Source organism: Oryx dammah, unplaced genomic scaffold (genome assembly GCF_014754425.2).
Source record: "Oryx dammah isolate SB20612 unplaced genomic scaffold, SCBI_Odam_1.1 HiC_scaffold_12, whole genome shotgun sequence".
Taxonomy (NCBI): domain Eukaryota; kingdom Metazoa; phylum Chordata; class Mammalia; order Artiodactyla; family Bovidae; genus Oryx; species Oryx dammah.
The window spans coordinates 65587276-65613177 of record NW_024070196.1 but is presented as its reverse complement, the minus strand read 5'-3'; the positions used below and the strand labels follow the sequence as shown (position 1 = coordinate 65613177).

At 52.8% G+C, this 25902-nt stretch overlaps 2 protein-coding genes across 3 annotated transcripts; one reads left to right on the top strand and one right to left on the bottom strand.

The window, feature by feature from the left end:
- Positions 1-1498: 1498 nt before the first annotated feature.
- CRYBA4 (crystallin beta A4) lies at positions 1499-7205 on the bottom strand. The gene is made up of 5 exons (XM_040250994.1): positions 7132-7205; positions 6112-6230; positions 4808-4949; positions 2578-2720; positions 1499-1824 (listed from the first exon to the last, which is right to left on the bottom strand). The coding sequence occupies exons 1-5, from the start codon at positions 7168-7170 to the stop codon at positions 1677-1679; spliced, it is 591 nt and encodes a 196-aa protein (XP_040106928.1). The 5' UTR covers positions 7171-7205; the 3' UTR covers positions 1499-1676.
- Positions 7206-13434: 6229 nt separating this feature from the next.
- CRYBB1 (crystallin beta B1) lies at positions 13435-23960 on the top strand. 2 transcript variants are annotated; one of them, XM_040250992.1, is made up of 5 exons: positions 13435-13611; positions 15379-15497; positions 19554-19686; positions 21396-21538; positions 23693-23960. In XM_040250992.1, exons 1-5 carry the CDS (start codon positions 13435-13437, stop codon positions 23874-23876), a joined length of 756 nt encoding a protein of 251 aa, XP_040106926.1. In that variant the 3' UTR covers positions 23877-23960. The 2 variants fall into 2 exon arrangements, with proteins under 2 accessions (XP_040106926.1, XP_040106927.1); XM_040250993.1 differs by lacking the exon at positions 13435-13611 and adding an exon at positions 13776-14117.
- Positions 23961-25902: the final 1942 nt, after the last annotated feature.

The following is a 25902-nucleotide window of genomic DNA, read 5'->3' as shown; positions in this document are numbered from 1 at the left end:
AGCACCTATAAAGAGATTATAGCCCACTGTGGACTTGTCTGCCTTCCCCACCCAACTGCGTGAGAGAAAAGGTTTTGTGTCTCTTGTTTACCATTTTCCAGGGCCTGGGTGCAGAGGAGGTCCCAGGCACGTGGCTGTTTGAATACTACAAAGGGATACTACAAAGAGGGGTTAAAAAATGACTAAAAGTGCTAGTGTTCCCAAATACTGTCCTCCCCTTCCTGAGCCAGATAATGTTATCTTTTCCAGCAGGCTGTTCAGAACCCCGCCCCTTCCTGACTCTATCAGACTTACTTATAACAGAGGAAGATAGTCCGGAAAATAGCCAGATGGCTTACGATTGTTAAGACAATCTATATACAAAGAACCAAGAGAGAGAGTAAGGGCAGGGCGGGGCGAGGAACGTTTGTACAGATCTGGGGCTGCAAATGGAATGGGAAGGTGGAAGGTGTTAAATGTGACTCCAGGGTAGTATGTGTGAGAAAGAACCGGGGAGAGAAAAAAGGAAGGCGTGAAGCTTTAAGGGAGAGAACTTGCTCCCTCCATGCATGGCTTTAAAAGAAACACATGCTTGGGACAGTTTATTGGGAAGACAGGAATCGTAAACACACGTGTACCTGAGTTTGGGGGAGAACGGATACATGTGTGTGTGTGACTGAGACCCTTAGAACCGTCCACCTAGAACCATCACAACATTGTTAATCAACTACATCCCAATATAAAATAAAACATTTAAAAATAAATATATGTGCACCCTCCCCGGTAATTCAGCCAGTAAATCCTCCTGCAATGCCGGAGACCTAGGTTTGATCCCCGGGTTGGGAAGATCCACTGGAGAAGGAATACGCTACCCACTCCAGAATTCTGGCCTGAAGAATTCCATGGACTATATAGTCCTACAACTTTGGTAGGATTTTTCTATATCCTTGCCAATTTTTAAAAAATTATTATTTTTTTAATCAATCACTCAGAAAGGGCTGTTAATATCTCCTACAATGATTTGGGCTTTACCTGCTTCTATCCTTAGTTTTGTTCATTTTTGCTTCCTGATTTTTTTTTTCCCTCAAGAACCTTGCTGCTCTTTTATGGAAAGTGAAAGTGAAAGTCACTCAGTTGTGTCTGATTCTTTGCAACCCCGGGCCGTAGCCCGCCAGGCTCCTCTGTCCCTGGGATCCTTCAGGCAAGAATACTGGAGTGGGTGGGTAGCCATTCCTTTCTGCGGGGGATCTTCCCAACCCAGGGATGCAACCCAGGTCTCCCGCATTGCAGGCAGATTCTTTACCATCTGAGCCACCAGGGAAACCCATATCGGGGGAGGGGCCATGATTAATGACTCAAGGATCTACCTTTAAAAGCTAGACAAAAGACGAATAAAGTAAACCCTAAATAATAGAAGATGAACAACAGGAAGGAAAAGAGCAAAACTCAGCGAAATGAAACAGACAAACGACAGAGAAAATCGGCAAAGCTACACGCTGATCCTCTGAAAGGCTAATACTAGGCCTTTTATTTTAGTATTACTTTTAGTTTTTCGTGCTGACTGTGCGTGGACTGGCCCACAGGGTTAACGGTGCATAGGGGTTACGGGGCAGGCAGAGCAGCGAGCAGGTAGCAGCGTCCGCGGTTCCTCGGCTCCAGACAAGCACATGTGCCCTGCTCAGCGCCGACCCCTCTGCTCACTGCTGGATTCTTCGGATGCTCTGCACCTGGAAGGTCTGGGCGTGAGAGCCCCACTCCCGGAAGTGCTTATAGTCGCCTGAGTGGTGGTCACACTCCAGCACGTACTGAAAGCCTCGGTAGCCAGGAAACTGGGAGCAAACCCAGCTGGAAAAGGGAAGGGGGCAGACCGTTACCTTTCAAGAGGCACCAGCACAGCCCCCAAGGCAGAGACACAGGGGGAGCCGGGGCTGCGAGCACATCCAGCCACCCCACGCTCCTGCCCAGAACGCGCCCTGCTCTGCCCGCCACGGGCATCTTTTTGATCACGCGCTTCCGTCTGCCAGCAACACCCTTCTGGCCCTTCTTTGCCTGGTCGAGTTAATATTTATCATCCAGGTCTCAGCCCGATCTTCACTGCAACGGGGGCGGTCTGACTTCTCGTCCAAATTAGGCCACGGTCCCCCATCGTATCTTTGTAGCACTCGCGTAATTAGGTAATTAACAGATTATTTGTAAAAAAAAAAAAGTCATGCTCCTCTCCCAACAGCAAGCACCTCTGTGCCCTGGTTCATTGTTATTTAGTGCCTACACAATGCCTGGCACAATAAATATTTGATGAGGAAAGGGAGGGGGGAGGGGGGAGGGAGGAGGGGGAGGGGAGGGAAGAGGAGGGGAGAAGGAAGAGGGAGGAGGGAGAGGGGATGGCAGGAGGAAGAAGGGAGGAGTCTTCCTCTTCATTGACCCTCACATTGTTCCGGACTAGACAAGGGCTGGTGTCTTCTCTGAGCTTCCCTTCCCCTTTCTGTAAGAGGGAGGCGGACTCGAGATTCCCAAGAGGTCCATCCTCCTCAGGAGGTGTCCCCCCAGCCCTCTCAACCTCCTCTCTGTCCCTGCAGAGCACAACCTCTATCCACTTACGCCCCCGAGTGGACGTGGAAGGAGCCCACTTCATTGCCATCCCAGCCCATGGCCTGGAGAGAGGGGTAGTCATCACTCAGCTCTCCTTTTCTGCCCAGGAAGTTCTCCTGCTCGAAGATGGTCAGCCTCGAGTCGCGGTGGTTCTGCAGGGAAGAGAGTCAGAGCATCAGGGTGTCAGTCGGAAGCCCCAGCAGGCCCCCGCACCCCACCTCTCGTCTCCAAAAATCAGCCTTCCTCGCCAGCCCTCTGGAAGGACAATAAGGCAACAGGCACTGGAAACCTTACAAGAGGCAAAACCTTCCCAAAATTTACACAAAATAAACAAGGACAACAAGCCTTGGTGATAAAAGAAAAAAAGAAAATAATCAAAAAAATCAATATGACACCCAACAGCAGGGGAACAGGGGGGTAAGCTGGAGTGTTGCACTAGGGTTAAGAGCAGGGTGTGGAGATCTGGGTTCAAATCCTGATTCCCCACACACCAGCTGACTGAGCTTAAAAACATGCCCCACATATACACAATGGAATATTACTCAGCCATTAAAAAGAATGAAGTGATGCCATTTGCAGCAACCCAAATGGACCTAGAGATTGTCCCACTGAGTGAAATAAGTCAGCCAGGGAAGGAGGAAATGTCGTATGACATGCCTTACATGTGGAATCGGGAAAGAAATGATGCAGATGGACTTACCTTACAAAACAGAAAGAGACTCACAGACTTAGAGAACGAGCTGAATGGTTGCCGGAGGGGAAAGATGGGGGGATGGGATACTTAGGGAGTTTGGGAAGAGCAAGTACACACTGCTATATTCAAAATGGATAACCAGCAAGGTCCTACTGTATAGCACATGGAACTCGGCTCAATGTCACGTGGCAGCCTGGATGGGAGGGGCATTTAGGGGAGAATGGGTACATGTATATGTGTGGCTGAGTCCCTTTCCTGTTCACCTGAAACTATAGCAACGTTGTTAAATTGGCTATACCCCAATACAAAATAAAAAGTTTAAACAGACAAAAAAAACCTGTCCCACAGCATTTCTGAGCCTGTTTCCTCATCTATAAAATGAGATTAACCACATCCACTTTTGCAGAACTGGTAAACTAGGTAAAGGCAGGGATCGCATCTGTGAGAGCCCGTGTGGGTCCCTATATGGGCACAGTGGCTGGGCTGTCTGTGGAACAAGTGAGCAGCCATAAGACAGTATACTGGGTAGGCACCATGGAAAATGTCATAGGTGAGATTTAATCACCCAGAGGGTGACTGGATATATTTGCAGAGGGAGTAAGGCTGGTTTCCGAGCTTTAGGTTCATTATGATTCAATTTGTACAACCAAATGATATGCATATGTAGATATATAGCCTTAGATGGTATAGATACGCAGATCTAGACATCGATATGGACATCAATCACTGTAGATAGCATCTGTGGGTAGCACAGAAACCAAGGGAATCTCAAGTACCGATAACAGTAGGCTTCTGTCTCAGAAGTGTGGGTATAAGTGACTTTTATTTTCTTATTCAGCCATATTGGGTTTTTCCCTGAACTTTAGGGGATAAATACATGTGCTGTAGTTATTTAAAATTCATCAAAATTGTTTTTGAAGGAGAAAAATACACCTTTTTGAACCTCAGTTTTTTCATCTGTAAAATGGGGGTAATAATACTCACCTCCCCCCATACTCTGTAAACAGTAGCTAAAATATAAAATCAGGAACACTGACAATGAATTAGGAATAAGACATAGGACCCTTCTTTCTTACATCGCTCTGCCATCTCTGGTACCCAGCCTCTCCCAGTGTCCCTGAGTCATGAAAAGAGGGACACAAGGACTTCTCCGGTGGTCCAGAGGTTAAGATTCCATGTTCCCAACACAGGGGACAGAGTTCAGTCCCCAGTCAGGGCACTAAGTTCCCCAAAGCCGCACAGCACGGCCAGAAAAAAGGAAAAGGACACAAAACAGGAAGGAGTTCATATCACAACCAGAGTAGCAATGGGCAGAATGTCTGTGCTGGGCTCTGACATGTACACTTTCCCCCCCCTCCCCTGGAACTTAAGTACCATGGCCCCAGTTTAAGATGAAGAAACTGAGGCTCAGAGAGGGGAGGGACCGCCACAGCTTGAAGCAGTGATATGAGAACCTGAACTCTGGACATCCAATTTCCAAGCCCCCACTGGAGGGGCTCAGCCCCCAACCCCCACCCTCAGGGATCAGGCAGTGTCAGGACTCACAGCGCAGGCCACCGGCCGGAAGGAGGTGAGCCGCTCGGCGGGGTAGGACGTGTTGCCGCTCCACGCATCCCAGGATGGGTACTCGCCCCGCTCCAGCACATACTGCTGCCCTTGGAAGCCGGCGTGCTCAAAACCCACCCACCTGCCGACAGAGGGTAGAGGGTACAAGGGGTTAGGAGGCCTCCGACCCTGAGTTCTAGACCAGTGGTTGTCATATAGGGGTGACTTTGCCCCCCTACCCCATCCAAGGAGGCATTTTAAATGTCTGCAGGCATTTGTAGTTGTCTTGCTGGGAGTCCAGAGGAGAGAGATTTACAACTGGCATTTGTGAGTAGAGGCTGGGGACGCTGCTGAACATCCTCCCATGCACTGGGCAGCCGCCAGCACGGACTTACCTGACCCCAAACATCCATAGTGCCGATGTGGAGAAGCCCACTGCCCCACCGTGCATCCTGCAGGCAGGGGACTGGCCCCTTGCAGGCACCTGCCACCCTTGCGCCTGTCCCCCCGGGCCACATAGATGAGACTTGACCATGTGCTGACTTCAGCTTTGGCCATCTCATTAATCTCCGTCTCTCTTTTTAAGTTTTGCAAATTTATTTTATTTTTGGCTGCGCTGAGTCTTCCCTGCCATGTGCGGGCTTTTCTCTAGCTGCGGTGTGCAGGCTCCTTATTGCGGTGGTTTCTCCTGTTGTGGAGCACAGGCTCTAGGGTACGGACTTCAGAAGCTGTGGCCCGTGGGCTTAGCTACCTCAAAGCGTTTGGAATCTTCCCCAGCCAGGGATCGAACTCACATCGCCTGCATTGGCAGGCAGATTCTTTACCACTGGGCCACCAGGGAAGTCCCCTCTCTCTCTCTTTTTAAACAAAACATATCTCATGCTCAGAGCCTCAGTCAGGCAGCAATGCTTAACTAAAAATTACTAGCATTATTTTTCACTATATTTTTAGTTACCTTCCACTTTTGGTGAGTGATATTGACTTTTGATTTGTACCTAACAGAGACACTTCAGACCCAACACTGGATTTTGAAGGTCTGCCCCACAGGGCTGCCTCATCCAATGAGCAGACTCTGTGAATAGCACCACCGACCCCCCACCCTTCCCCGCTACATTTGGGCAGTGCACAACCTGTGCAACCTTACACTGCCATCCTTCGTGCTCCCCAGCATCTCAGACCCACGGAGGCACACCGGTACAGTTAGAGTCTGGGAAGCTAGGACCTTGAACGTCTAAAAGTCCCAGCACCCCTCTCTAGATACCTTCCTGTCTCCCCAACCCCAACTCCGATGCCCCTGGACTCACGCGCCACTCAGCACTTTCAAAGATCGAACAGTCTCGAAGCCAAGCTCCAGCACGCTGGGGCACTCGGCCGTGAACTCATGCCGCCGGCCCTGGAAGCCCTCCTCATCCCACACCACGATCTATGCCGGAGAGAAAAGGTAGGGACCCACATCAGAGTGCTGGGCAGCGGGGGGGAATGGGGGACGGTGAGGGGTTAGGGATGCACCCCAGGACTCAGTGAGGGGCAGGCCAGGTAATGCAGGGACGGCAAACTCAGATGCCTTCAGGGTCCAGGGACGGGAGGGTGAGAGCTGAGACCCCGGGAGCACAGGCCCTGCTCAGCGCCACCTACTGTTGCCACATGGTAATGCGACCAACAGTCCAATTTTCCCAAGACAACCCCTGTAAGTGAACTTTTCTGTGAGCTCTCCCGGTGTTCAAAAGCTGATGACAAATTCAGAGGTTTTCGGGTTTTTTTTTTTTCTTCTTCTTTTTTAACACAGAGGAAACCAAAGGAATCATGCCCAGAGACTGTGCACCATCACCGGCTGGCCTTTTCTGCCAGTGGTAGTGGTGCTGGTCACTCAGTCCTGTCCGGCTCTTGCGACCCCATGGACCATAGCCCGCCAGGCTCCTCTGTCCATGGGATTCTCCAGGCAAGAACACTGGAGTGGGCTGCCATTCCCTTCTCTAGGGAGTCTTCCCAACCCAGGGATCGGACCCAGGTCTCCTGAGTTGCAGGCAGACTCTTTACCATCTGAGCTAGAGGGAAGACCTATTGTTTTCTGCCAGAGAGACGGTTAAATTTGGGGACAGGAAGCCCCAAGTTCAAGTCAAGAACCTGTGTGTGTGACCTCGGGCAAGACCCTCTCACTCTCGCAGCCTCGACTACATCCTCTGTGAAATGGGCCCTCATTACCGCCCCGCTCCAGGGGTGAGGTGGGAACTCAGTGAAGGTGGGGCAGGGGTCTGCAGGACTTGGATTTGACCTGTGCTCTCCCCCTCCCGATGCCGCCCCCCACCCCCAGCGCCTCTCCCTACCTTCCAGTGTCCCGCCGACTTGGTGCACTGCAGAGACATGCCGCTCGTTTCCTAGGCGACAGAAGAAGGTGAGGAAGCTTCCACCCAGACTCTGCTCCCCTCCTTGAAGCTGAAGTCTGGTTTGAGCAGATGGGTACCCAGGTGGAGTCCAGAAGTGCCCCAGATGAAGGGCAAAATGCAGCTTTGGGCTGTCCCCCTCCTCCACTTTCCAGTACCATCTCCTTCGCTTCCATCCTCTCTCTGTCTCAGAATGAACCCATTCTGGGTCCCATTCCTCTAAGCCCCTCGGTGCTGATTTATCTACTCTGCCACCACGGTGGCAGTAGGGGAAATTTTCCGTGGCTGCGGGTGGGTGGGTGCCGTGCCCCTGGCAAGCGTCAAGGTGCTCAGCTTGAGAGCCTCCCAAAGACAGCACCTGACCCAGAAGGGAGGCTCTAAGAGCGGAAGGTGAGGCCGCAGGATTACAGGAACCATTTGGGTCTCAGACGGCGGTCGCAGATACTGGTCTCAAGGTCTGGAGCCTGGTTCGATGAGGATGGCATGTGGGATGACTCAGTGGTATCCCCCCAGGACTGGGCACGAGGGGCTCCCCTGCCTCCCAGGAGACTCACCCAGAGCTCGAATCCCACCCCTTCTCCAAGCTGGGGACTTACCGAGATGGACCCAGAGAACATGCCAGACCCGGGAACGGCTGAAGTCAGGCTCTTATAGGCAGGGAGGAGAGAGGGCCCCTGGGGGGACGGAGCCCTGACTCAGCAAGTGAGTGACGGGAACAAAAGCCAGCCCTGCTTGTGGATCCGATGGAGAGGTGTCAGCACCATTGGCCTCGGCTGGGAGGGAGAGGCCAGGGTGCCCCCCTCGGGCATCACCCGTGAAGAAGGCAAGAGGAAGATGGTCCCTTCTAATCAGCTCCACCCTAATCCAGCGGTGGACCAAGAGTCCAAACACCTCAGCCTTCCTAGCCATGTGACCTGGGGCAGGTCCTCCCCCCCATTTCTTCTTGTAAAATGGAGCAAGGATAAACTATAAAATGGCATGAGAGTATGTCACATGCCTGGCACAGGCATTCCACAAATGCCTATACCTTTCCCCTCTCCCAGCTCCCTTCTTCTTCTGGTGGGGGCAATCAGGGTGGGCTTCATGGCAGAGGTGGCATTGAAACTTGGTTCTGAAGGGTGTGGAGGATTTATAGCGAGTGAGATGCTTTTGCTAGGCAAGAGTGCAGAGGTGGGAATCTGGGGCTGGTGACCCAATGGGGCTGAAGGAGCGCAGAGGGACGCAGGCAGGACAGGTGGCTGGGCCAGGGCCTCTGGGGCCCACAAAGCCCAGAGACTGGTCCAGCTGGCTCCGTGGGCAGAAGCAAGGCACTGGTGGCCTGAATATGCTTTACAAACTGTGCTGCACCACTGGACATCCGGGGTTTGTAGAATTCGCTTCGTCCACATGTCTCCCCCAACTCCCACCCTCTGAAATTGGCCCAAGAGGGTCCTCTTATGGCACAGGGAAGAGCGTACCTGGAAACCAGATCCCTCCGTGTGACCTGGAGAACGTTCATGTCAGCTCACGGAGCTGTGAGCTGTGAGATGGCAATCCTAGTGCCCTCTGGGTGGGTTCTATGCAGCCTGATCAAAGACACAGCTTTGACATCAGGTTGCCAGGAAGGTGAAAGGCTAAGAATGCAGCCTCCATAGCCAGACGGCCCGGGTTTACGTCCCATTCTTGGTGGCTGGGTAACCTTGAGCCTGTTACTTCATCCCTCCAAGCCTCACTTTCCTCATATGTAAAATGGGTATACAGGTAAATTGGGTTCGGCCTAAGAGATGAGGTATTGTGAGGGTAAATGTGAGTTACACATGAACAGCAGCACGGTTCTGGAATGGCTCCTGGAACCTGATGTTCATCATGTGTCTCCATCATCACTGGCATCATTGCAGCTAATTAAAAAAAAAAATACTATCGACAACTGCACTTCTGTGTGTATTGCAGCTTTATGCACAGCAGCCAGGATGTGAAAATAACCTAACTGTCCAAAATAGTGAATAGCTGAGATAACCTGATTATCCATCCACTCTTTATCCAATGAGTGGATATATAAGATGTGATATGTAGATACAATGGAATGTTATTCAGACTTGAGAAAGAAGGAAATTCTGCTGTTCGTGACAACACGGATAGAACCCCCCGAAAGGCATTATGCTAAGAGAAATAAATCAGAGAAAGACAAACATTGTATGACCTCACTTATATACGGAACCGTAAAAAGACAAAATCAGAGAAGTGAAGAGTAAGATGGAGGGTACCAGGAGCTGGGAGGTGGAGCTTTAAGCTTCAGTTATAAGGTTAACAAGTTTGGGGACCTAATGGACGGTATGGTGATTATAGCTGATAGTGTAACGTGTACTCGAATGCTGCTTAGGGAACAGATCTCTTGTGTTCTCCCCACAAGAACATGAACAGTAACTGTGTGATGGCAGGGAGGTGGCAGTCACTTTGCAATTTGTAAATGTATCAAGCCAACGTTCGGCACACCTTTACCCTCTGTTGTGTGCCAGTTATATTTCAGTAAAGCTGGGGGAAATGATTCCTCTTAAATGTTTCTGCTAAGTCACTTCAGTCGTATTGACTCTGTGCGACCCCATAGACGGCAGCCCACCAGGCTCCTCCGTCCCTGGGATTCTCCAGGCAAGAACACTGGAGTGGGTTGCCATTTCCTTCTCCAATGCATGAAAGTGAAAAGTGAAAGTCAAGTTGCTCAGTTATGTCCGACTCTTTGCGACCCCATGGACTGCAGGCCACCAAGCTCCTCGGTCCATGGGATTTTCCAGGCAAGAGTACTGGAGTAGAGTGCCATTGCCTTCTCCGCTTAAATGTTTATTAAATACTTAATGACTACCTTTTATTACGTGAAAATACTTACTTGTTTGAAAGCAAGAGGGCATGGTTTTTAAGAGCTGGGGTTCAGGAGTTCAAAACATGTGACTTCCAATTCCGTTCTTACAGATGAGGAAATGGGCTGAGAGAGGGCAAAGGGAATTGCTTTGGTTTCCTCGTCTGCGAAGAGGATGAATCCCAGCACCCCCACTGAAATAATGAGGATTACAGGAACCACGTCAGTCAGATGCTCAGAGTGGAGCCACCCAGCATGGCGGGGAGAGGGAGGCATAGGAGGGGCTCCCTACCTCCGCCCCCACCATTTGGCTGACCGCTCATTGCCATAGGGGACACGGAACTGCCCCAGACATCTTGGCCTTGAAACCCAGACCTGTGGGTGGCCCCCACCACAGGCATCTTGGCCCCTGTTCCAATGGCTGCCCCGTCCTGCGGTTGCTGCCCCCCCACAACAACCAAGGCCTTGGCCCAGGATGAAAGGCTTGGGGGGAGGCTGGGAAGTGAGGGGGTGTGAGGTGGGGGGTGGACAGACGGCAGAGCTGCCCCTGGGTCATGCGAGGCGGAGCTGGGCTCCGTGGGGAGTATGGGACCCTGGACCCCACAGAAGAAACGAGAACCTAAGGAGAACCCCGTTCTGCCCACCCCATCACCACCACCAGGGGCCGGGGAGGCAGACTGCAGGCCGGCGTGGCCTGGCAGCGCCCCATGGTCCCCCGGCGCTGACTCGATTGTCAGTCCATCCTGTGTGGCCGTGTTGGAATCCATGGTTCCCCCGGGCCTCAGTTTCTCCAAGTGTGAAATGAGGGGATTGGAGGAGGAGACTTCTGGCACCCTGACTCTTTATTGCTCCATTTGACATCCGTCCCTGTTGCCATCACCCTTGCCTCTCCCCATCTGTATTTCTGTCTCCATCATCCCTCTTTGTCACTCTCCACTTCTCCCAGCCTGAGTCCCTGTTCTCTCTCCCAGCTGGATTCCCTGGCTCTGCTCTCTCTGTGCCTTAGTTTTGCTCATCTGACAAATGGGTATAATGAAAGTACCCGATAAGGTGGATTGTCCTGGGGACTGACCCAGATGGCAGGGGTAATGCATCAGTGCTACCCCTTGTCCCCTGCCTTCCTGGGCAGCAACCCCACAGCCACACCTGAGCCACTTGTAACCGCAGACACAGAGGCCCCAAGGGACAGACTTTCCTAAGGCCGCGCGGTACAGAGTGGCTGAGCCTGGATTCCAACCCAGGTCTCCAACCGGCCTTCTGGAGGTTCCTGCTTTCTCTGGATTGGCAGCCAGTGGGGACCCCATCACAGGCTCGTACCCGGCAGGGGTTTGTGAGAGGAGATTTGGGGCAGGGGCCCGGCAGAGGCAAGGCCATGTGGCTGCCGGCCAGGGTTTCTGCTGTGCATGCCGGGCTCACAATGGAAAGTGCTGCCCTCCGCAGGAACCCAGCAGGGCCGGGGCTCCGAGGCCCCCCCGACTCTCTGCCCGGGGCCTGCTGAGCCAGCTGCCACTTTGTGCCACAGAAGACAGGATCTGGTGTCTGCCAGACTATAAAATGGGGGGTCGGCCCCTGGTCACCCACTGCACCAAGCCTGCCCGCCTGCCTGTCCTCCAGCAGCAAATAGCAGGGCCCCAGGTAAGAGGGGACCCACCCTCAGCCAAGAGCCCCAGGGGAGGGGAGGGGAGTGAGAAAGGGAGACAGAGAGCAGGGATAGAAGAGAGTCAGAGAGATGGGGGTGATCAGGAGACAGGTGGGGACAGAGAGAGAGGAGGCAGAGCGAGGAAGAGAGGGAGGGAAGAAAAGAGAAGAAAGACAAAGAACAGATAGATGCAGAGGTATAAACAGGGCAAGACACTGGGGGAGAGAGAAGCAGAGAGACAGGAGGGTAGGCACAGAGAGAGAGAAGATGGGAATAAACAGGAAAACTGAGGGGGGAGGGGAGGAGGAAGGGAGCCACGGATAGAGAGAGGGATTGGGGGGTGGGGGGCGGGCAGGGGATACCGAAAGCATGTCTCCAGGCAGGAAGGAACCCAGTGCCAGCCCAGGGGACTGTGGATCCAGAGCCTGACTGTGGGGGCGGGGGAAGCAAGAGCCTGGAAGCCACAGATGTGGCCCAGCTGTCTGGCCTCCCTACAGCTGGGCAGAGCATCCCAGAGTGATGACAGTCCTTCTCCAGAGGCGGCCCAGGGAGGGCTCTGCTTGCCCCCAGTTAGCTCTTCCTCACAGAAAGTGTTCAGGAAGCTGCAGCCAGGGACTCTTGATCTGTGCTGGAGGGGGGTCCTGGAGTCTCTGGGAATGGTCTCCAAAGTTAAAGGGGACATTTTCCACCCCCTGGGGACAAAGCCAAGGCGTTCTTCAAACACCCAAGGCGCCCATGACCCCAAAGTAAGGAGGAAGCACTGGAACTGACCAAAGGTCTCTCCACCCAATGCCTACACGGCCACAGCCCTTTCAGAATCCTGACAGGCGTCTCCTGACCTCCTGCAGCCCAGGCCTGTGTCTGCACCCACACACCCGTTCCCAGGCAATGCCAGAGGCGCGGTTTCAGAAAAAGGAGAGAGGAAGAGGCATTCATGCAGTCTCTGGACAGGTGTCAACTGAGCCTCTCCCATGTGCCCGGTGCTGAACCAGGCACTGAGGGCAGAAGGATGAGTTGATCAGGATAAGCAGGTGGCAAAGCCTCGGTGGCGCAGACGGTAAAGCGTCTGCCTGCAATGCGGGAGACCCGGGTTCGATCCCTGGGTCAGGAAGATCCTCTGGAGAAACAAACGGCAACCCACTCCAGTACTCTTGCCTGGAAAATTCCATGGACTAAGGAGCCTGGTAGGCTACAGTCCACAGGGTCTCAAAGAGTCGGACACGACTGAGCGACTTCACTCAAAAAGCCCAGTCACTGGGTTTGTCTGCTGGCATTGAAACTGGAGGGAGTCCCACCACTTAGCAGCTGTGTGGCCTCAGGCAGGGACCCCCTCCCCTCTCTGAGCCTCAGCTTGCTCCGAGGGGATAAGAGGTTATCCTGAGGGAAGGATGCTGCATTCATGAGCCTCATAGCTCTCGGGCTTCCTCGAGTGGGACATTCTTGTTATGAATCTGCTGGGGCACACGGAAGCTGCCCTGAGCCAAGAAGGGTGCTAAGTGATGAGAGCGTGAGAAGTGACTCCAGGGGCAGAGAGGAAGGACATGGCAGCCAGCGGGGTGCAGGCAGCCAGGAGGAATGAGGGGGTCCCCCCAGAGGAGATGGGGACAGACAGCTTTCCAGGCGTCCGTCTTAGGAGAGAGAGAGGAGGTGAGTTTGCAGGAGCCTGAGCATACAGGCGGATGGGGGACGAGAAGCAGGGAGGCAGCCCGGGGGTTGCCGGGCCTGTCTGAACCCGGGCCAAAGGGGGCTCTTCACAAAACTTCCGCAGGCGGCAACCATGTCTCAGCCCGCGGCCAAGGCCTCGGCCACCGCCGCCGCGAACCCAGGGCCCGACGGGAAGGGGAAGGCGGGCCCGCCCCCAGGCCCCGCCCCGGGCTCCGGCCCCGCCCCCGCCCCGGCCCCCGCCCAGCCGGCGCCCGCGGCCAAAGAGGACCTGCCTCCCGGCAGCTACAAGGTGAGCGCGGGCCTGGGGGCGGGGCGGCGGGGCTGCACCCCCCGCGCCTGCGCGCCCCCCGCCCCGCCCCCGCCCCCCCCTCCCCACCTGCTCCCCCGCGTCCCCGCCAGATGCCCAACAGGCTTGCACCTGCTTTCGAGTTTTTGTCGAAAGCAAGAAACAGAAGGAAAGAAAGCGGGCTGGCTTAGCATCAGGAAACAGCTGTCCCAGAAGGTCCTCTCGGGCAGAAGGCCGCCCTCAGCTCCTCCTGAAAAGTGTTTCCAAGCTGCCGGTCAAGCTGAAAGGGCTCCCGGAGAGCCAGGCATCCGGTCCCCTGGGACCGGGTTGGGTTGCAACCGCGGGTATTCAGAACTGGGTCATGACACGCTGTCAGGCGGTCCACCCCCCGACCCCCTGCCGGCTTTTATTTATGCGGCCCCTTATTTAATGGTTTAATTTCAATTTGATTTTTCATGAATACAACACGCATCTACAAACCCGCTATTTACACGAAAAGGCAGGACTTGGTAAACAGCCTCTCTCTAACTTCAAAGTGTCCCCCGCCCCCGCCCCCCACACCCTCCCGGGAACCCACCTCCCTCCTCCCCTGGGCGAGGGAACTGCCATCCTCACCCCGCCCCCTCACCTGCTTGCTTGCTGTTTTCTGTGCTTTGATGCATTGTTCTTTTAAAAGTATATATTTGCACTTCATTTGTTTTTAACTTACTGGAATATACTGTATGTAACCGTTCTGGGGGTTTGGTTTTTCTTTTGTACCTCCTCTGAGATTTATAACAGCCACTGACACTGCGGTGCATTGCTGAGGGTCATTTGTTGTGGCTGCTGTGTGATACTTCAGGGCGTGTCCATCACTCCTGACGATCGTGGGGTGGGCGCTAGCTTTGCAGTCATAAACAGTGTAGTCAGGGTGTTCTTAGCCATGTCACCTACAGGAGCTTCTCTTGGGCGGATAAGTGCAGGAGTGGAAGGGCTGGGTCATGGGTGTGTTGAACCTCTCTCCCTTTTACAGCTGGGGAAGTTGGGGCTCAGAGAAGGCACACGCTTGCCTCAGTTCGAGCGAATGGCAACGTTTTCCCAACTCCAGACCACTAGCAGACAAAAACTAAAATTGGATGCTTAGTGAGAGGAGGGTATTAGCCCTTGTAGACACAGGGGCCCCTGCTTCTGGCCTCCCTTGTGGTTTGATGGGTAGACTTATGAATGTTTCCTGAGCATCAGCTCTGTGGCAGAGGCTGGGGCTGGGAGATACAGAAATAGATCCACCCCTTTGGAACCAGTGAGAGAAAGGGGAGGGGGTACTTAGAGACCCGGAAGAAAAGCAGCAGTGACTGTGTATGTGTTACTTGTGCTGCTGATGGGATGGGCACAGTGAAGGTGGGGGGGGTCACTCAACCAAACTCACTCAGGGAAAGGGTATCAGGGAGGGCTTCCTGGAGGAGGTGACATCTGATCCTAAAACAGGACAGGGGACATGAGTTCCAGGATTGGGGTGTGTGGTGGAGAGGGCATTCCAGGCAGAAGGAACAGCACAGATAAAAAGGCCTGGAAGGAAGATCAGTTCCTAAGGATGGCACAGACATTAAGTTCAGAAATGGAGGGAAGGCAGGACAGGGTCGTTTCACAGACCTCGGCTCCCAGCAAGCTCTCAGTTGATCTGGGCACGGCCTGCTCTAGGTACTTAATGCATATTTGCCCTGGAGCCTCTCCGCTTTGGAGGTACTCCCCACCTCACTCTGCTCCCTGGGCACGGGGGCTTCTCTCCTACAGCTGGTGGTCTTTGAGCAGGAGAACTTCCAGGGCCGGCGGGTGGAATTCTCCGGGGAATGCTTGAACCTGGGAGACCGTGGCTTTGAACGAGTGCGCAGCATCATTGTCATCTCCGGACCGTGAGTGTTTAGGCAGGGGGCGGGGGGGCACTCCCACAGCCTTAGTAAAATAAGAATAGCAAAACAACCATAGCTGCTCTTGACTGCCTTCCCCTGTGCTAGCACAGACGCACACGGTCATCCCTCAGTACTCTCCGTGGGCAGGTTCTGGGACCCCCAGCAGATACCAAAATCTGCCGATGCTCAAGTACCTGGTATAAGATGGCATAGTCCAGCCTGACTTCTGTATTCACAGATGCAGGACCCCCCACACTGGGGCCAACTGTGTACTATTTCTAGGGCTTGTTTCAAAGCCAAGAGGGAGGAAAGGGAGGTATGGTTCTCCTTCCCATTTACAGATGAGGAAACTGAGGCTCAGAGAGGTGATCTGCTAAGCATAAGGGCACACTGACAGTAAGGCATGACTCCAGGCTCCAGAGAAATGTTTCTGCTGCAGAAGGAGCCCCCTGCCCATCACTGATGGCAGGACCAGGGCAAAGGGCCAGGTCTCCACTAGCTGTCCCCTCTCCTGGGCAGCAAGCAGCCTTTAGGATAGTAACGAGCTTCTGTTGAGTCCCCACGAGGTGCCAGGCACCGACTGAGGGCTTTACCTGGATGATCCTGCAGTGCGGTGTGGGGGAGGGGTGGTTCTTATTCCCTTTGACGGATGGGGAACCCGAGGCTCAAAGGGTGAGTAGCAGAGCCTGGGTTCAACTCAGGTTGATGAGTTTCACTCACAGTGCCTATATCATCCTGCTCCACAGGCTGCCCCTGACTCTCTGGGCCTAAGGCAGGAATAATTGTCCCTTGGACATAGTGGTTGTGCCAACTTCAACCCCTGTGGACTATGCTCAGGGCGCAGGGTCAACCTCTGGACAAGACCCACAGGGCCTGTTTGCCTCATCTCTCCAGCCAAAAAGCCTGCAAGGGGTGTGATCAGCCTTTACAACCGGCATCCCGAGGCTCTGGGTGCTACAGAGGGCAGAGATAGGCTTTGAGATCAGGCATGCCTGGGTGTGAGTCCCAACTCCCCTGTTTACCTTGTTCAGTGTCTAAGCCTCAGTTTCCTCATCTCTGAAATGGGCAGAGTAATGGTCCCCACTCCCTTCCACTAGATTATTCTCAAGTCTGAAGGCAATAATGCAGCATGGAACTGGCATTCTGTGGGTGCCCAGACGTTAGCTGGTGGTAACGAGGATTATTGACGCTCCCTGATGCTCTGTGTGTTTAGCCAAGTTACCATGGGCCAGGGTAGGCTGGTAACCTCAGCCCCACCCTCAGATTCAAAGCCCAGCTGAGAAGAGAAGCTGCCGGATGTGGCCAGTTTGGGTTTTCAGGCTTTTTTCATTATCAGTGACTCAAACCCAGAGTATTTCTCCTCCAGCAAAGATGCAGCTGGTCTTTGGTGTGTGCTCTGGTCCTGGTTCCCAGGGCCCCGGGAGAAACAGTGGTGGAGAAAGCGATGGAGGGGATGGGAGAGCAGGGGGAGGGGAGGAGAGGTGTGCCCTCACACAGGTGGGGAGGGGAGGCAAGCCCGCCTGAAACCCAGAGGCCTCAGCGGACACTCGCCACCACCGCCGTGTGACTTTAGATCAGTGACTTAACCCCTCTGAGCCTCAGTTTCCCACATCTGTGAACTGAGATTCCTGCCCAGCTCTCTCCTTGCTCATATGAGCCACAGGAGATGAGAAAAGGCACTAATATAGACAACTCCTCACCCATATCACTGGGCACTGTGACTCCTGAGTAAGACAGTTTTAGGAGAGGGTGTCGGAGTGGCAAGACCACTGTGTCTGTCTTTCCGTAAGCTCAGATCTCCGGCTTCCCTTCCTCTTCAATCATGAACGATCTTGCGGGCTATGTTTTCTCTTTAGACCCTCATCGCCTCCTGACAAGGTAGATGCAGTCCTCTCTTCTCCTTGATGGAGGCTTAATGAGCTCAGGTGACTTGCCCAGATCACACAGAAAATAAATGCTAAAGTGGGATTAGAACTGGGGTCTGTCTGTTGCCAAAGTCTATCCTCTTAACTCCTGCACGGCACCATCTTCCAAGGCTCCCTCTCCATGCACCCACTCATCCATCTATAGATCAGTTCATTCATCCATCTGCATGCTTATTCTCCATCCATTTCTTTATCCCTCTATTCAGCATTCCTTCCATCCATCCATTCCCCACCATGCATCCATCCAGCAAATACACTCCTCCATAGATCCATAGATCCAGCCATCTACCGGCCACCTACCTGTCCATCCACCCACCTGCCCGTTCATTCGACCATCAGTTCAACCGTCCACCCGCCGCCCAACCGCCTGCCCATCCTTTTCTCATATGCTCCAGCCTCTGTGGGGCTGAGGCAGACTCGCCCCTATTCTGGAAGAATAAATCTGCGTCATCAGTTCTGTCACTCTGCTATGTGAGTTGGCACCTTCCTCAGACGAGACCTGAGGCTCCTTGGACACATTCTATTTCAGCCTGTGGTGGTAGCCTCCCCCGCCCCCATCTTCCCCCCTCATTCTGGGTAGAAGAGGGTCCCAGCCCCCATCAGGGAGATGAGACTAATGTCAGCGTCCCCTAGCCCTCTCTTGTTCCCTGAGAACTCTGGGACACAGAGAGGAAAGTTTAAGGGGCTCCTTAGTCACAGCCTTCTCATCTATGAAATGGGCATCATCTTATCTCCCCCAGAATCCCTGGTCCTTTTAACAACAAGCTCACTTCCCATCCTCAATCAGGCTGCCCTGAGAAAGCCCCCATCTGACGTCAAGCTTGTAATTAATCCTTTTAGAAAACTGAACAACTACATATGCACAATCAGCTTTAATTCTCATAGGTATCTGAGAGGCAAACACTACTCATTCCCCTTCCACTGCTGCCGTACTGATTACTGAATTCTGTATGCTAGGCCAGCCTTTATCAAACACGATTCAAGCACCTGTATCAATTTTTCCCTACCCCCATACCTGCAGGAATATTATTTGTTTAATATACTTATTTGATTTTTAAAAATAATATCTATTTATTTGACTTCCCCAGGTCTTAGTTGCGGCATGTGGGATCTAGTTCCCTGGCCAAGAATCAAACCCGGGCGCCCTGTGTTGGGAGCGTGGAGTCTTAGCCACTGGACCACCAGGGAAGTCCCTACTTCATTTTAAAATGACCCTTTTTTGACACAAATAAACACATATCAAAATAACCTTTGCATCACTTTTACAAATGGAAAGATAGTATCACCTGCTGTAAGTAAAAGGTATCTAGAAAAGATTCCTACTGTGAGCACAGTATAATAGCCTGCTCAAGGCTCTGGGCCGGTGGCCTGTTCTTCCTTTGCTACAAAGATAAATTGTTGTTGTTGTTCAGTTGCTAAATCGTGTCCCACTCTTTGCAACTCCATGGGCTTCGGCATGCCAGGATCCCCTGTCCTTCACTGTCTTCTGGAGTTGGCTCACATTCCTGTCCATTGAGTCAGTGATGCTATCTAACCGCCTCATGCTCTTACTGCTCCCTTCTCCTCCTGCCCTCAATCTTTCCCAGCATCAGGGTCTTTTCCAGTGAGTCAGCTCTTTGCATCTGGTGGCCAGAGTATTGGAGTTTCAGCTTCAGCATCAGTCCTTCCAATGAGTATTCAGGGTTGACTTCCTTTAGGATGGACTGGTTGGATCTCCTTGCAGTCCAAGGGACTCTCAAGAGTCTTTGGGGTTTTAGAAAATGTCTTCTGATGTGTTATTTCCCCCAAGTCCTCATAGTGCTAAAATTATGTCTAAATCCTACATCTGGGGAGATATTCGGCTTCTGTAATTATACACACTGTCTCATTTAATCCTGCACCAACGTCAAGAAAATAGGCAAATTAGATGAGGAAACCGAGGCTCAGAGAAGTGAAGCGTCTTGCCCAGAGTCTCCCAGCCGGTCGGTGGCATAGCCTGGGATCAACCCCTCCCCGCCTTCAGCCTTGCGGCTGCCTTGCAAGGCAAAGATGGGAAGGCGAGTGTGGGGAGGGGCCTTCTGCCCACGATGGCCTCTCCTCTCTGCCTTCACCCCTCCTGACTCTTCCTACCCTGCCCACCTCTCTCCCCGTCCAGCTGGGTCGCCTTTGAGCAGTCCAACTTCCGGGGGGAGATGTTCGTCCTGGAGAAAGGCGAGTACCCACGCTGGGACACATGGTCCAGCAGCTACCGCAGCGACCGGCTCATGTCCTTCCGGCCCATCAAGATGGTGAGTGGCCCCTGGACCGGGCTCGGGGCAGGGGGAGGTACTGAGGCAGGAGCAAGCCCAAGGTGTGATGGCCAGGAGACCTGAGGAGTCAGGTGAACAGGAGAAATGAGGAAGGAATGTTGGGCAGTGACCTCTGAGCTCGTCCAAGGGCAATGTCAACACACAAGGCACCTGTGATACACTCATCACGTGCCCACGTGGAACCCGGTTTTGATTTTAAATATAGTTTCATTTCTTTCATTTTGGCTTTGCTGGGTTTCCATTGGTCCGCAGACTTTTCTCTGGTTGCGGGGAGCGGGGACTGCTCTTCCTTACGGTGCAGGACGAGCTGCTCTCTAGCTCTCGTTACAGCGCATGAGCTGCTCTCTAGCTCGTGTGCTGTAACGAAGAGCAGTCCCTGCTCAAAGATAAGAATGTAAAACACCTCATTAGGGACTCCCCTGGTGGCCCAGGATTGAACTCAGGGGCGCCGGTTCAATCCCTGGCCTGGGAACTAAGATCCCACATGCCACATGGCACAGCCAGAAAGTTTTTTTTAAAGACCTCATTAATATTGCTGTGTTGTCTGCCTATTGAAATTAGCATAATTTAGACATATTTGCTTAAATAAAATATATTATTAGAAAAAAATCCCAATGCCAGGATCCCCCCCCGCACCCCCCCCCCCCCGCCAACCCAGACCACTTTAATCCAGATCTCCGGGGCTTATTCACCGGCACTGATTTCTTTCCATGCCTCTGAGGTCTCTGGGTAGCCAGGGCTAAGAGCCACTGGTCTAGTCCCTCCCCTATACCCCTGCCACCATCCTGGGTGGCCCATTTTCTCTCTTACCTCCAACTTTCTCCCAGCTGGGTCCTCTGGCTCCTTTCCAGCCCTCTCTCCTGAGATGTTAGAGGGATCTCTGTCTCGACCATCTCCCACATGCAGTCATTCATCCCAGCACAGACACGTGGGTGTGTTTCTGCCAGGCTCTGTCGTAGGCTCTGATGTGCTAGTGTGCTTACAACAGGCAAGGTCCCTGCCCACATGGGAGGCGGCTATTGAACACCTAATCAGAAATCCACCTGTAATAGCAAACAGCCATGGTGCTTACTGCATGGGGGTCTTGCAGGGTGTGCTCAGAGAGGGGAAGAGGAAACTGGGGCTCTGGTGTTGGGGAAAGGGGGGTGGGAGTGGCTGGGGGGTGATCCAGGGAGAGAGCTCCCAAAGGATGGCGACCGAGTCAGCTGTGGGCACAGCCTTCTGGGGGACAGTGGGGGCAGCGTTCCTGGAGTGAAGATGGGCTGAGTGGAACAAGGAACTAGAAAGGGGAGCTGGCGTGGCTGCAGCAGAAGCAGTGGAGGGGAGCGGGGTGCAAAATGGGATGGGAGCAGGGACACGCTTCTCTGGAGGGGTTCTGCCCCTGGCTGGCTGTGTGATGCTAGGCAAGAAGCTTAACTTCTCTGAGCCTCTGCACCCCTGATCAGCATAATAAAAATACTGAGTGAATTTGTCTGGAGCTCTTGGTGTATTCCAAGAGCTAAGTGTATGCTAAGTGCCCTATATGGGTTAGCTCTGTGAAGTAGAGGCTGACATCCTATGTTTCCGGATGAGACGGGCACTTCGAGGCTGGATGTTAGCAATCCCATGATGGTCTGAGCAGGCTTAGCTCTCTCTCTCTCCACGCCCAGGAGACCCCATTCACCCCTGACCCATCTCTCCTTCCCCAGGACGCCCAGGAGCACAAGCTCTGCCTGTTCGAAGGGGCCAACTTCAAGGGCAACACCATGGAGATCCTGGAGGATGACGTGCCCAGCCTCTGGGTCTACGGCTTCTGTGACCGCGTGGGCAGCGTGAGGGTCTCCAGCGGAACGTAAGCCCTGCTCCTGTGGGCTGTCATCCCCTGCTTCATTTCGAGCTCAGGCAGGCTGGGAGGGCACCCCCCAAACCAGCCCCCACCCCCACCCCCGACAGGATGCAACATCAGACGTGCAGGAAAGGCCAGAAGGCCTGGATTCTGCCAGGAGTGTCATAGCCCTAGGGGGCGGGGGTGGGGTCATGTGTTGATGAATTGCTTGTTGGTGTAAACAAAGCTAGCAATTGTCCTAAGGAGTTGAGGCTTCTAGCCCGGTGTTTGGATTGGAGAAATAGTGAAGCGAGGAGGAACAGAGTGGATGTGAATAGACCAGTCTGGGTGGGTCGAGGAAATGGAAATATCCAGGGAGATTGGAGCCTCTGGAGACAAGAGCAGAGTGACATCTGAGAGGTGAGACTGTGTAACAAAAGGGCCTTGACCCTGTCACTAATGCGCTCTGGCACCTGGGTGAGCTACAAGCCTTCTCCGTGTCTCAGTGTTGCCCTCTATACAATGCGTACATCAGAATTCTTAATCCCAGAGGATTCTTTCTGCTCCAAACTCTAGAATTTGAAGCTTTCAAAACAGAGGCCCCCCTTGACCCCATGTTCGTGAGAACACAGAGAAGGGCCAGATACCCAAAGGAGGTCACTTTATCCATCCCCCTGCCTCCAAAGAACCATACAAGACACCCCTGATCTCCTTGAGGCAAGTGGAAGGCATCTAACTCTCCACCCCAGATGCTTTTCTGAGTTCCTATAACACCATCAGGGCTGTGGTCTTTTTCTTGCTCTTTTATCCTTCCCTGAGACCCAGTATTCCAGTATGTAAGCCATCTGAAATTTACCAAACATTGTCAATAAGCCAGGCTTCATGCTCAGCACACAGCAGGAGGCAGAGGTGAAGAAGGCTCAGCTCCTGCCTTCAGGGGCTTATTCAGTCTAGCAGGAGGGTGTCAGTACACCTGTGAGATAATGTCCAGCAATAATAGATAAGAGATGGTCCGCACAGGAGGTAAGAGGGAGAAGAAAGGTTTCTGGGACTGGGTTCTGTGTGCTGGAGTGGAGGGCAGGTCCAAGGTTTACCTGAGGAGGCTGGAACTTAAGCCAGACCTTGAAAGATGAGCAGGGGGTCTGAGCTAAGCTAAGTCGCTTCAGTCATGTCTGACTCTGTGGAACCCCATAGACGGCAGCCCAGCAGGCTCTCCTGTCCCTGGGATTCTCCAGGCAAGAACGCTGGAGTGGGTTGCCATTTCCTTCTCCAATGCATGAAAGTGAAAAGTGAAAGTGAAGTCGCTCAGTCGTGTCCGACTCTTTGTGACCCCATGGACTGCAGCCTACCAGGCTCCTCTGTCCATGGGATTTTCCAGGCAAGAGTACTGGAGTGGGGTGCCATTGCCTTCTCCGGACCTGGAAAGGCCCTCCCAGCAGAGGCAATGACAGAATTAGAAATCAATCACGGATAGTAAGTTGTATTAAGTGCTTACGATGGACCGAGCACCATGCTAACTTCTTTCAATGAATCGTCATTGAGTTTTTACAATACACCCATGAGGCAGATTTTCATCATCCCCATTTCATAGATAGCAGGCTGGGGTTCTGATAAGTCACCTGTCTAGTAAATGGCAGAGCTAGGATTTGAACTGTTTATCTCTGATACCAGAAGGTGTGTTCCCAGCCACTTCACACAAATTCACTTTCCGACAAAGGAAACCACTCTTGGGACCAAGACTGCCCCTTCTTATTGCTAACCAGTCCCCAAGCCCTGTCTTCATTCCCTTGGATCCTGTTCTCTGAGCTCCAGGTCATCACTTTCAGTGGAATGTGTATTACTCTCCCTACCATGTATCTGTAATCCACTTAGTAAAGAACTTTGATTCATTTTCCCCTTTGGCCCCCCCAAACCCTCATAAACCAGCTCCCATGACCATCCCCACTTCACTTAGAGGAGGAAGCCGAGATCTGTCAGAGAGGTGAGATCACTGCCCAGAGCCAGCAGGAAGGGGCCAAGCCCGCCAGAGGAGCCCCGGGTTCCCCCAGCCTGTGAGGACAGGTGAGGGGTTGGAGAGCAGGCTGCCGGGCTGGATGCAGGACTCGCGGGTCCAGGGGGGCGTCTAGGTGCCAGGTAGTGAGACAGGCCGCCTCCACACTGTCCTTCTTGCTTTCCCCGCAGCTGGGTTGGCTACCAGTATCCTGGCTACCGTGGGTACCAGTACCTCCTGGAGCCCGGCGACTTCCGGCACTGGAACGAGTGGGGGGCCTTCCAGCCGCAGATGCAGGCCGTGCGCCGCCTGCGTGACCGGCAGTGGCATCGCGAAGGCTGCTTCCCCGTCCTGGCCGCCGAGCCGCCCAAGTGAGTCCACGCGCTGCTCGTGTGGCCTGCCCTGCTGCAGGCTCATCGTCCCCACCTTCCCCACGCAAATAAAAATTCCTGAAGCCAAGCTGTCTGCTGGGTCTATGAACAGATGCAGGCCTCAGTGTTGGCACGCGACTTCGTCCATCTTGATAAGTATTGTAATAATCAAAACAGCAAGCACAGGCCTTCCCTGGTGGACCGGTGCTTGAGAATCCACCTTGCAGTGCAGGGGACGCGAGTTCAATCCTTGGTCAGGGAACTAAGGTTCCACATGCCGTGGGGCAACTGCACCCTCATGCCTTGACTAGAGAGTCCACCACAGCAAAATATCCTATGCTGTAACATAGATCCCACACGCCGCAGCTAAGACCTGATACAGCCAAATCAATCAAATAATTTTTTTTTAAGTTTAAAAAACTACAACTCAAAAAAAAAAACAAGAACCCAGCCAGTACCACTAAATATCTTTCGGACAACTCTTCAGTTCAGTTCAGTCACTCAGTCGTGTCCGACTCTTTGCGACCCCATGGACTGCAGCATGCCAGGCCTCCCGGTTCATCACCAACTCCTGGAGTTTACTCAAACTCAGGATGAGTCAGTGATGCCATCCCACCGTCTCATCCTCTGTCGTGCCCTTCTCCTGCCCTCAATCTTTGCCAGCATCAGGGTCTTTTCAAATGAGTCAGCTCTTTGCATCAGGTGGCCAAGGTATTGGAGTTGCAGCCTCAGCATTTGGATGACTCTAGGAGGCCAGTATTGTATAATTATTCCTGTTTAACAAGTGAGGAAATTGAAGGTCAGAGAGGGAAAGTGACTTGCCTAAGGTCACACAGCTGTCAAGTCAAGATTTGAACCCAGTCAGGTTCCAGAGTCACAGTCTTAAAAAAAAAAATCTGTGTTTTCAAATTCTACTCCTTCAGGTGCTACTCTTCTGATTTTTTTTTTTTTTGCCTTCTCTTCTTACCACCTGTCTTGTTATTTATCATTTTTGTTTAAATAGATAGCATTGTGTGCTTAAATGCATTGATTTGTAAGTAAAACTTGATAACACTACAGGATATGGAAAACTGGCATCCTATGCCACAGATAGGAAGCAGTCATTTAAGTAAATATAACTTACAGAAGGCCAAGCACTGAATATCAGCAGATACCACTGCTTGCTTAAGCTTTAGCCTGCAGCCTGCTCACTTTTTGATGAAATGGATCATTAGCAAGTGTTGGAGGGGGGTCTGAAAGAAGTGCTTGCCCAAACTGAGCTGTTTCTCCCTGATTTAATCAAAGAGTCAAAAGAGGGTTATTTTCTTGTATCTGATTCAGTCCTGGGTTCAAGTTCCACCTAGCATCATCTCTCCCACTACAAATGGCACATACCCTATGCTAGAAATCTACACTGGGCAGTATGACTCCTGTATCAATAAGTAGCTTTGACCGATGTTATGAATCATTAATCTCTGCAGGAAGCCTGGGGGAGGTGTTGCCATGGATATCTTCCTGGAGGAGAGGGTATTTGAAGGGGGCCTTGAAGGATGAAGTGGGAGCTTAGTTGATGGTGAATGAGGGAGATGGCATTCCAGGCAGAGCAAACAGCAGGGTCCCTGCTACCCTACATGGCACCTTTGTGCAAATGATAAAAAGATACTTCTTCCTCAAGGCATTTGACTGCTGGGACTTCCATTGCGGTCCAGTGGTTAAGAATCCGCCTTGCAATGCAGGGGACGTGGGTTTGATCCCTGGTTGGGGAACTACGATCCCACACACCATAGAACAACGAAACCCGTGGACCACAACTAGGGAGCCCGTGTGTCCTAATGAGAAGATCCCGCACGCTGCAACTAAGACCCAGTACAGCCAAATAAGACAAACAAAAGAAGACAGTTGACTGCCATCTGCCAGAAAGTATTGGTATACATCTGTGATGTCTATGATGTCAGTACGGGACCCGTGTGCAGTGCCCAACCTGTACAGCTGTACTGGGCAGCCGTGGAGCACCATGGGCAAAGGCACAGAGGTGGAGAGAGCTTGTGGTG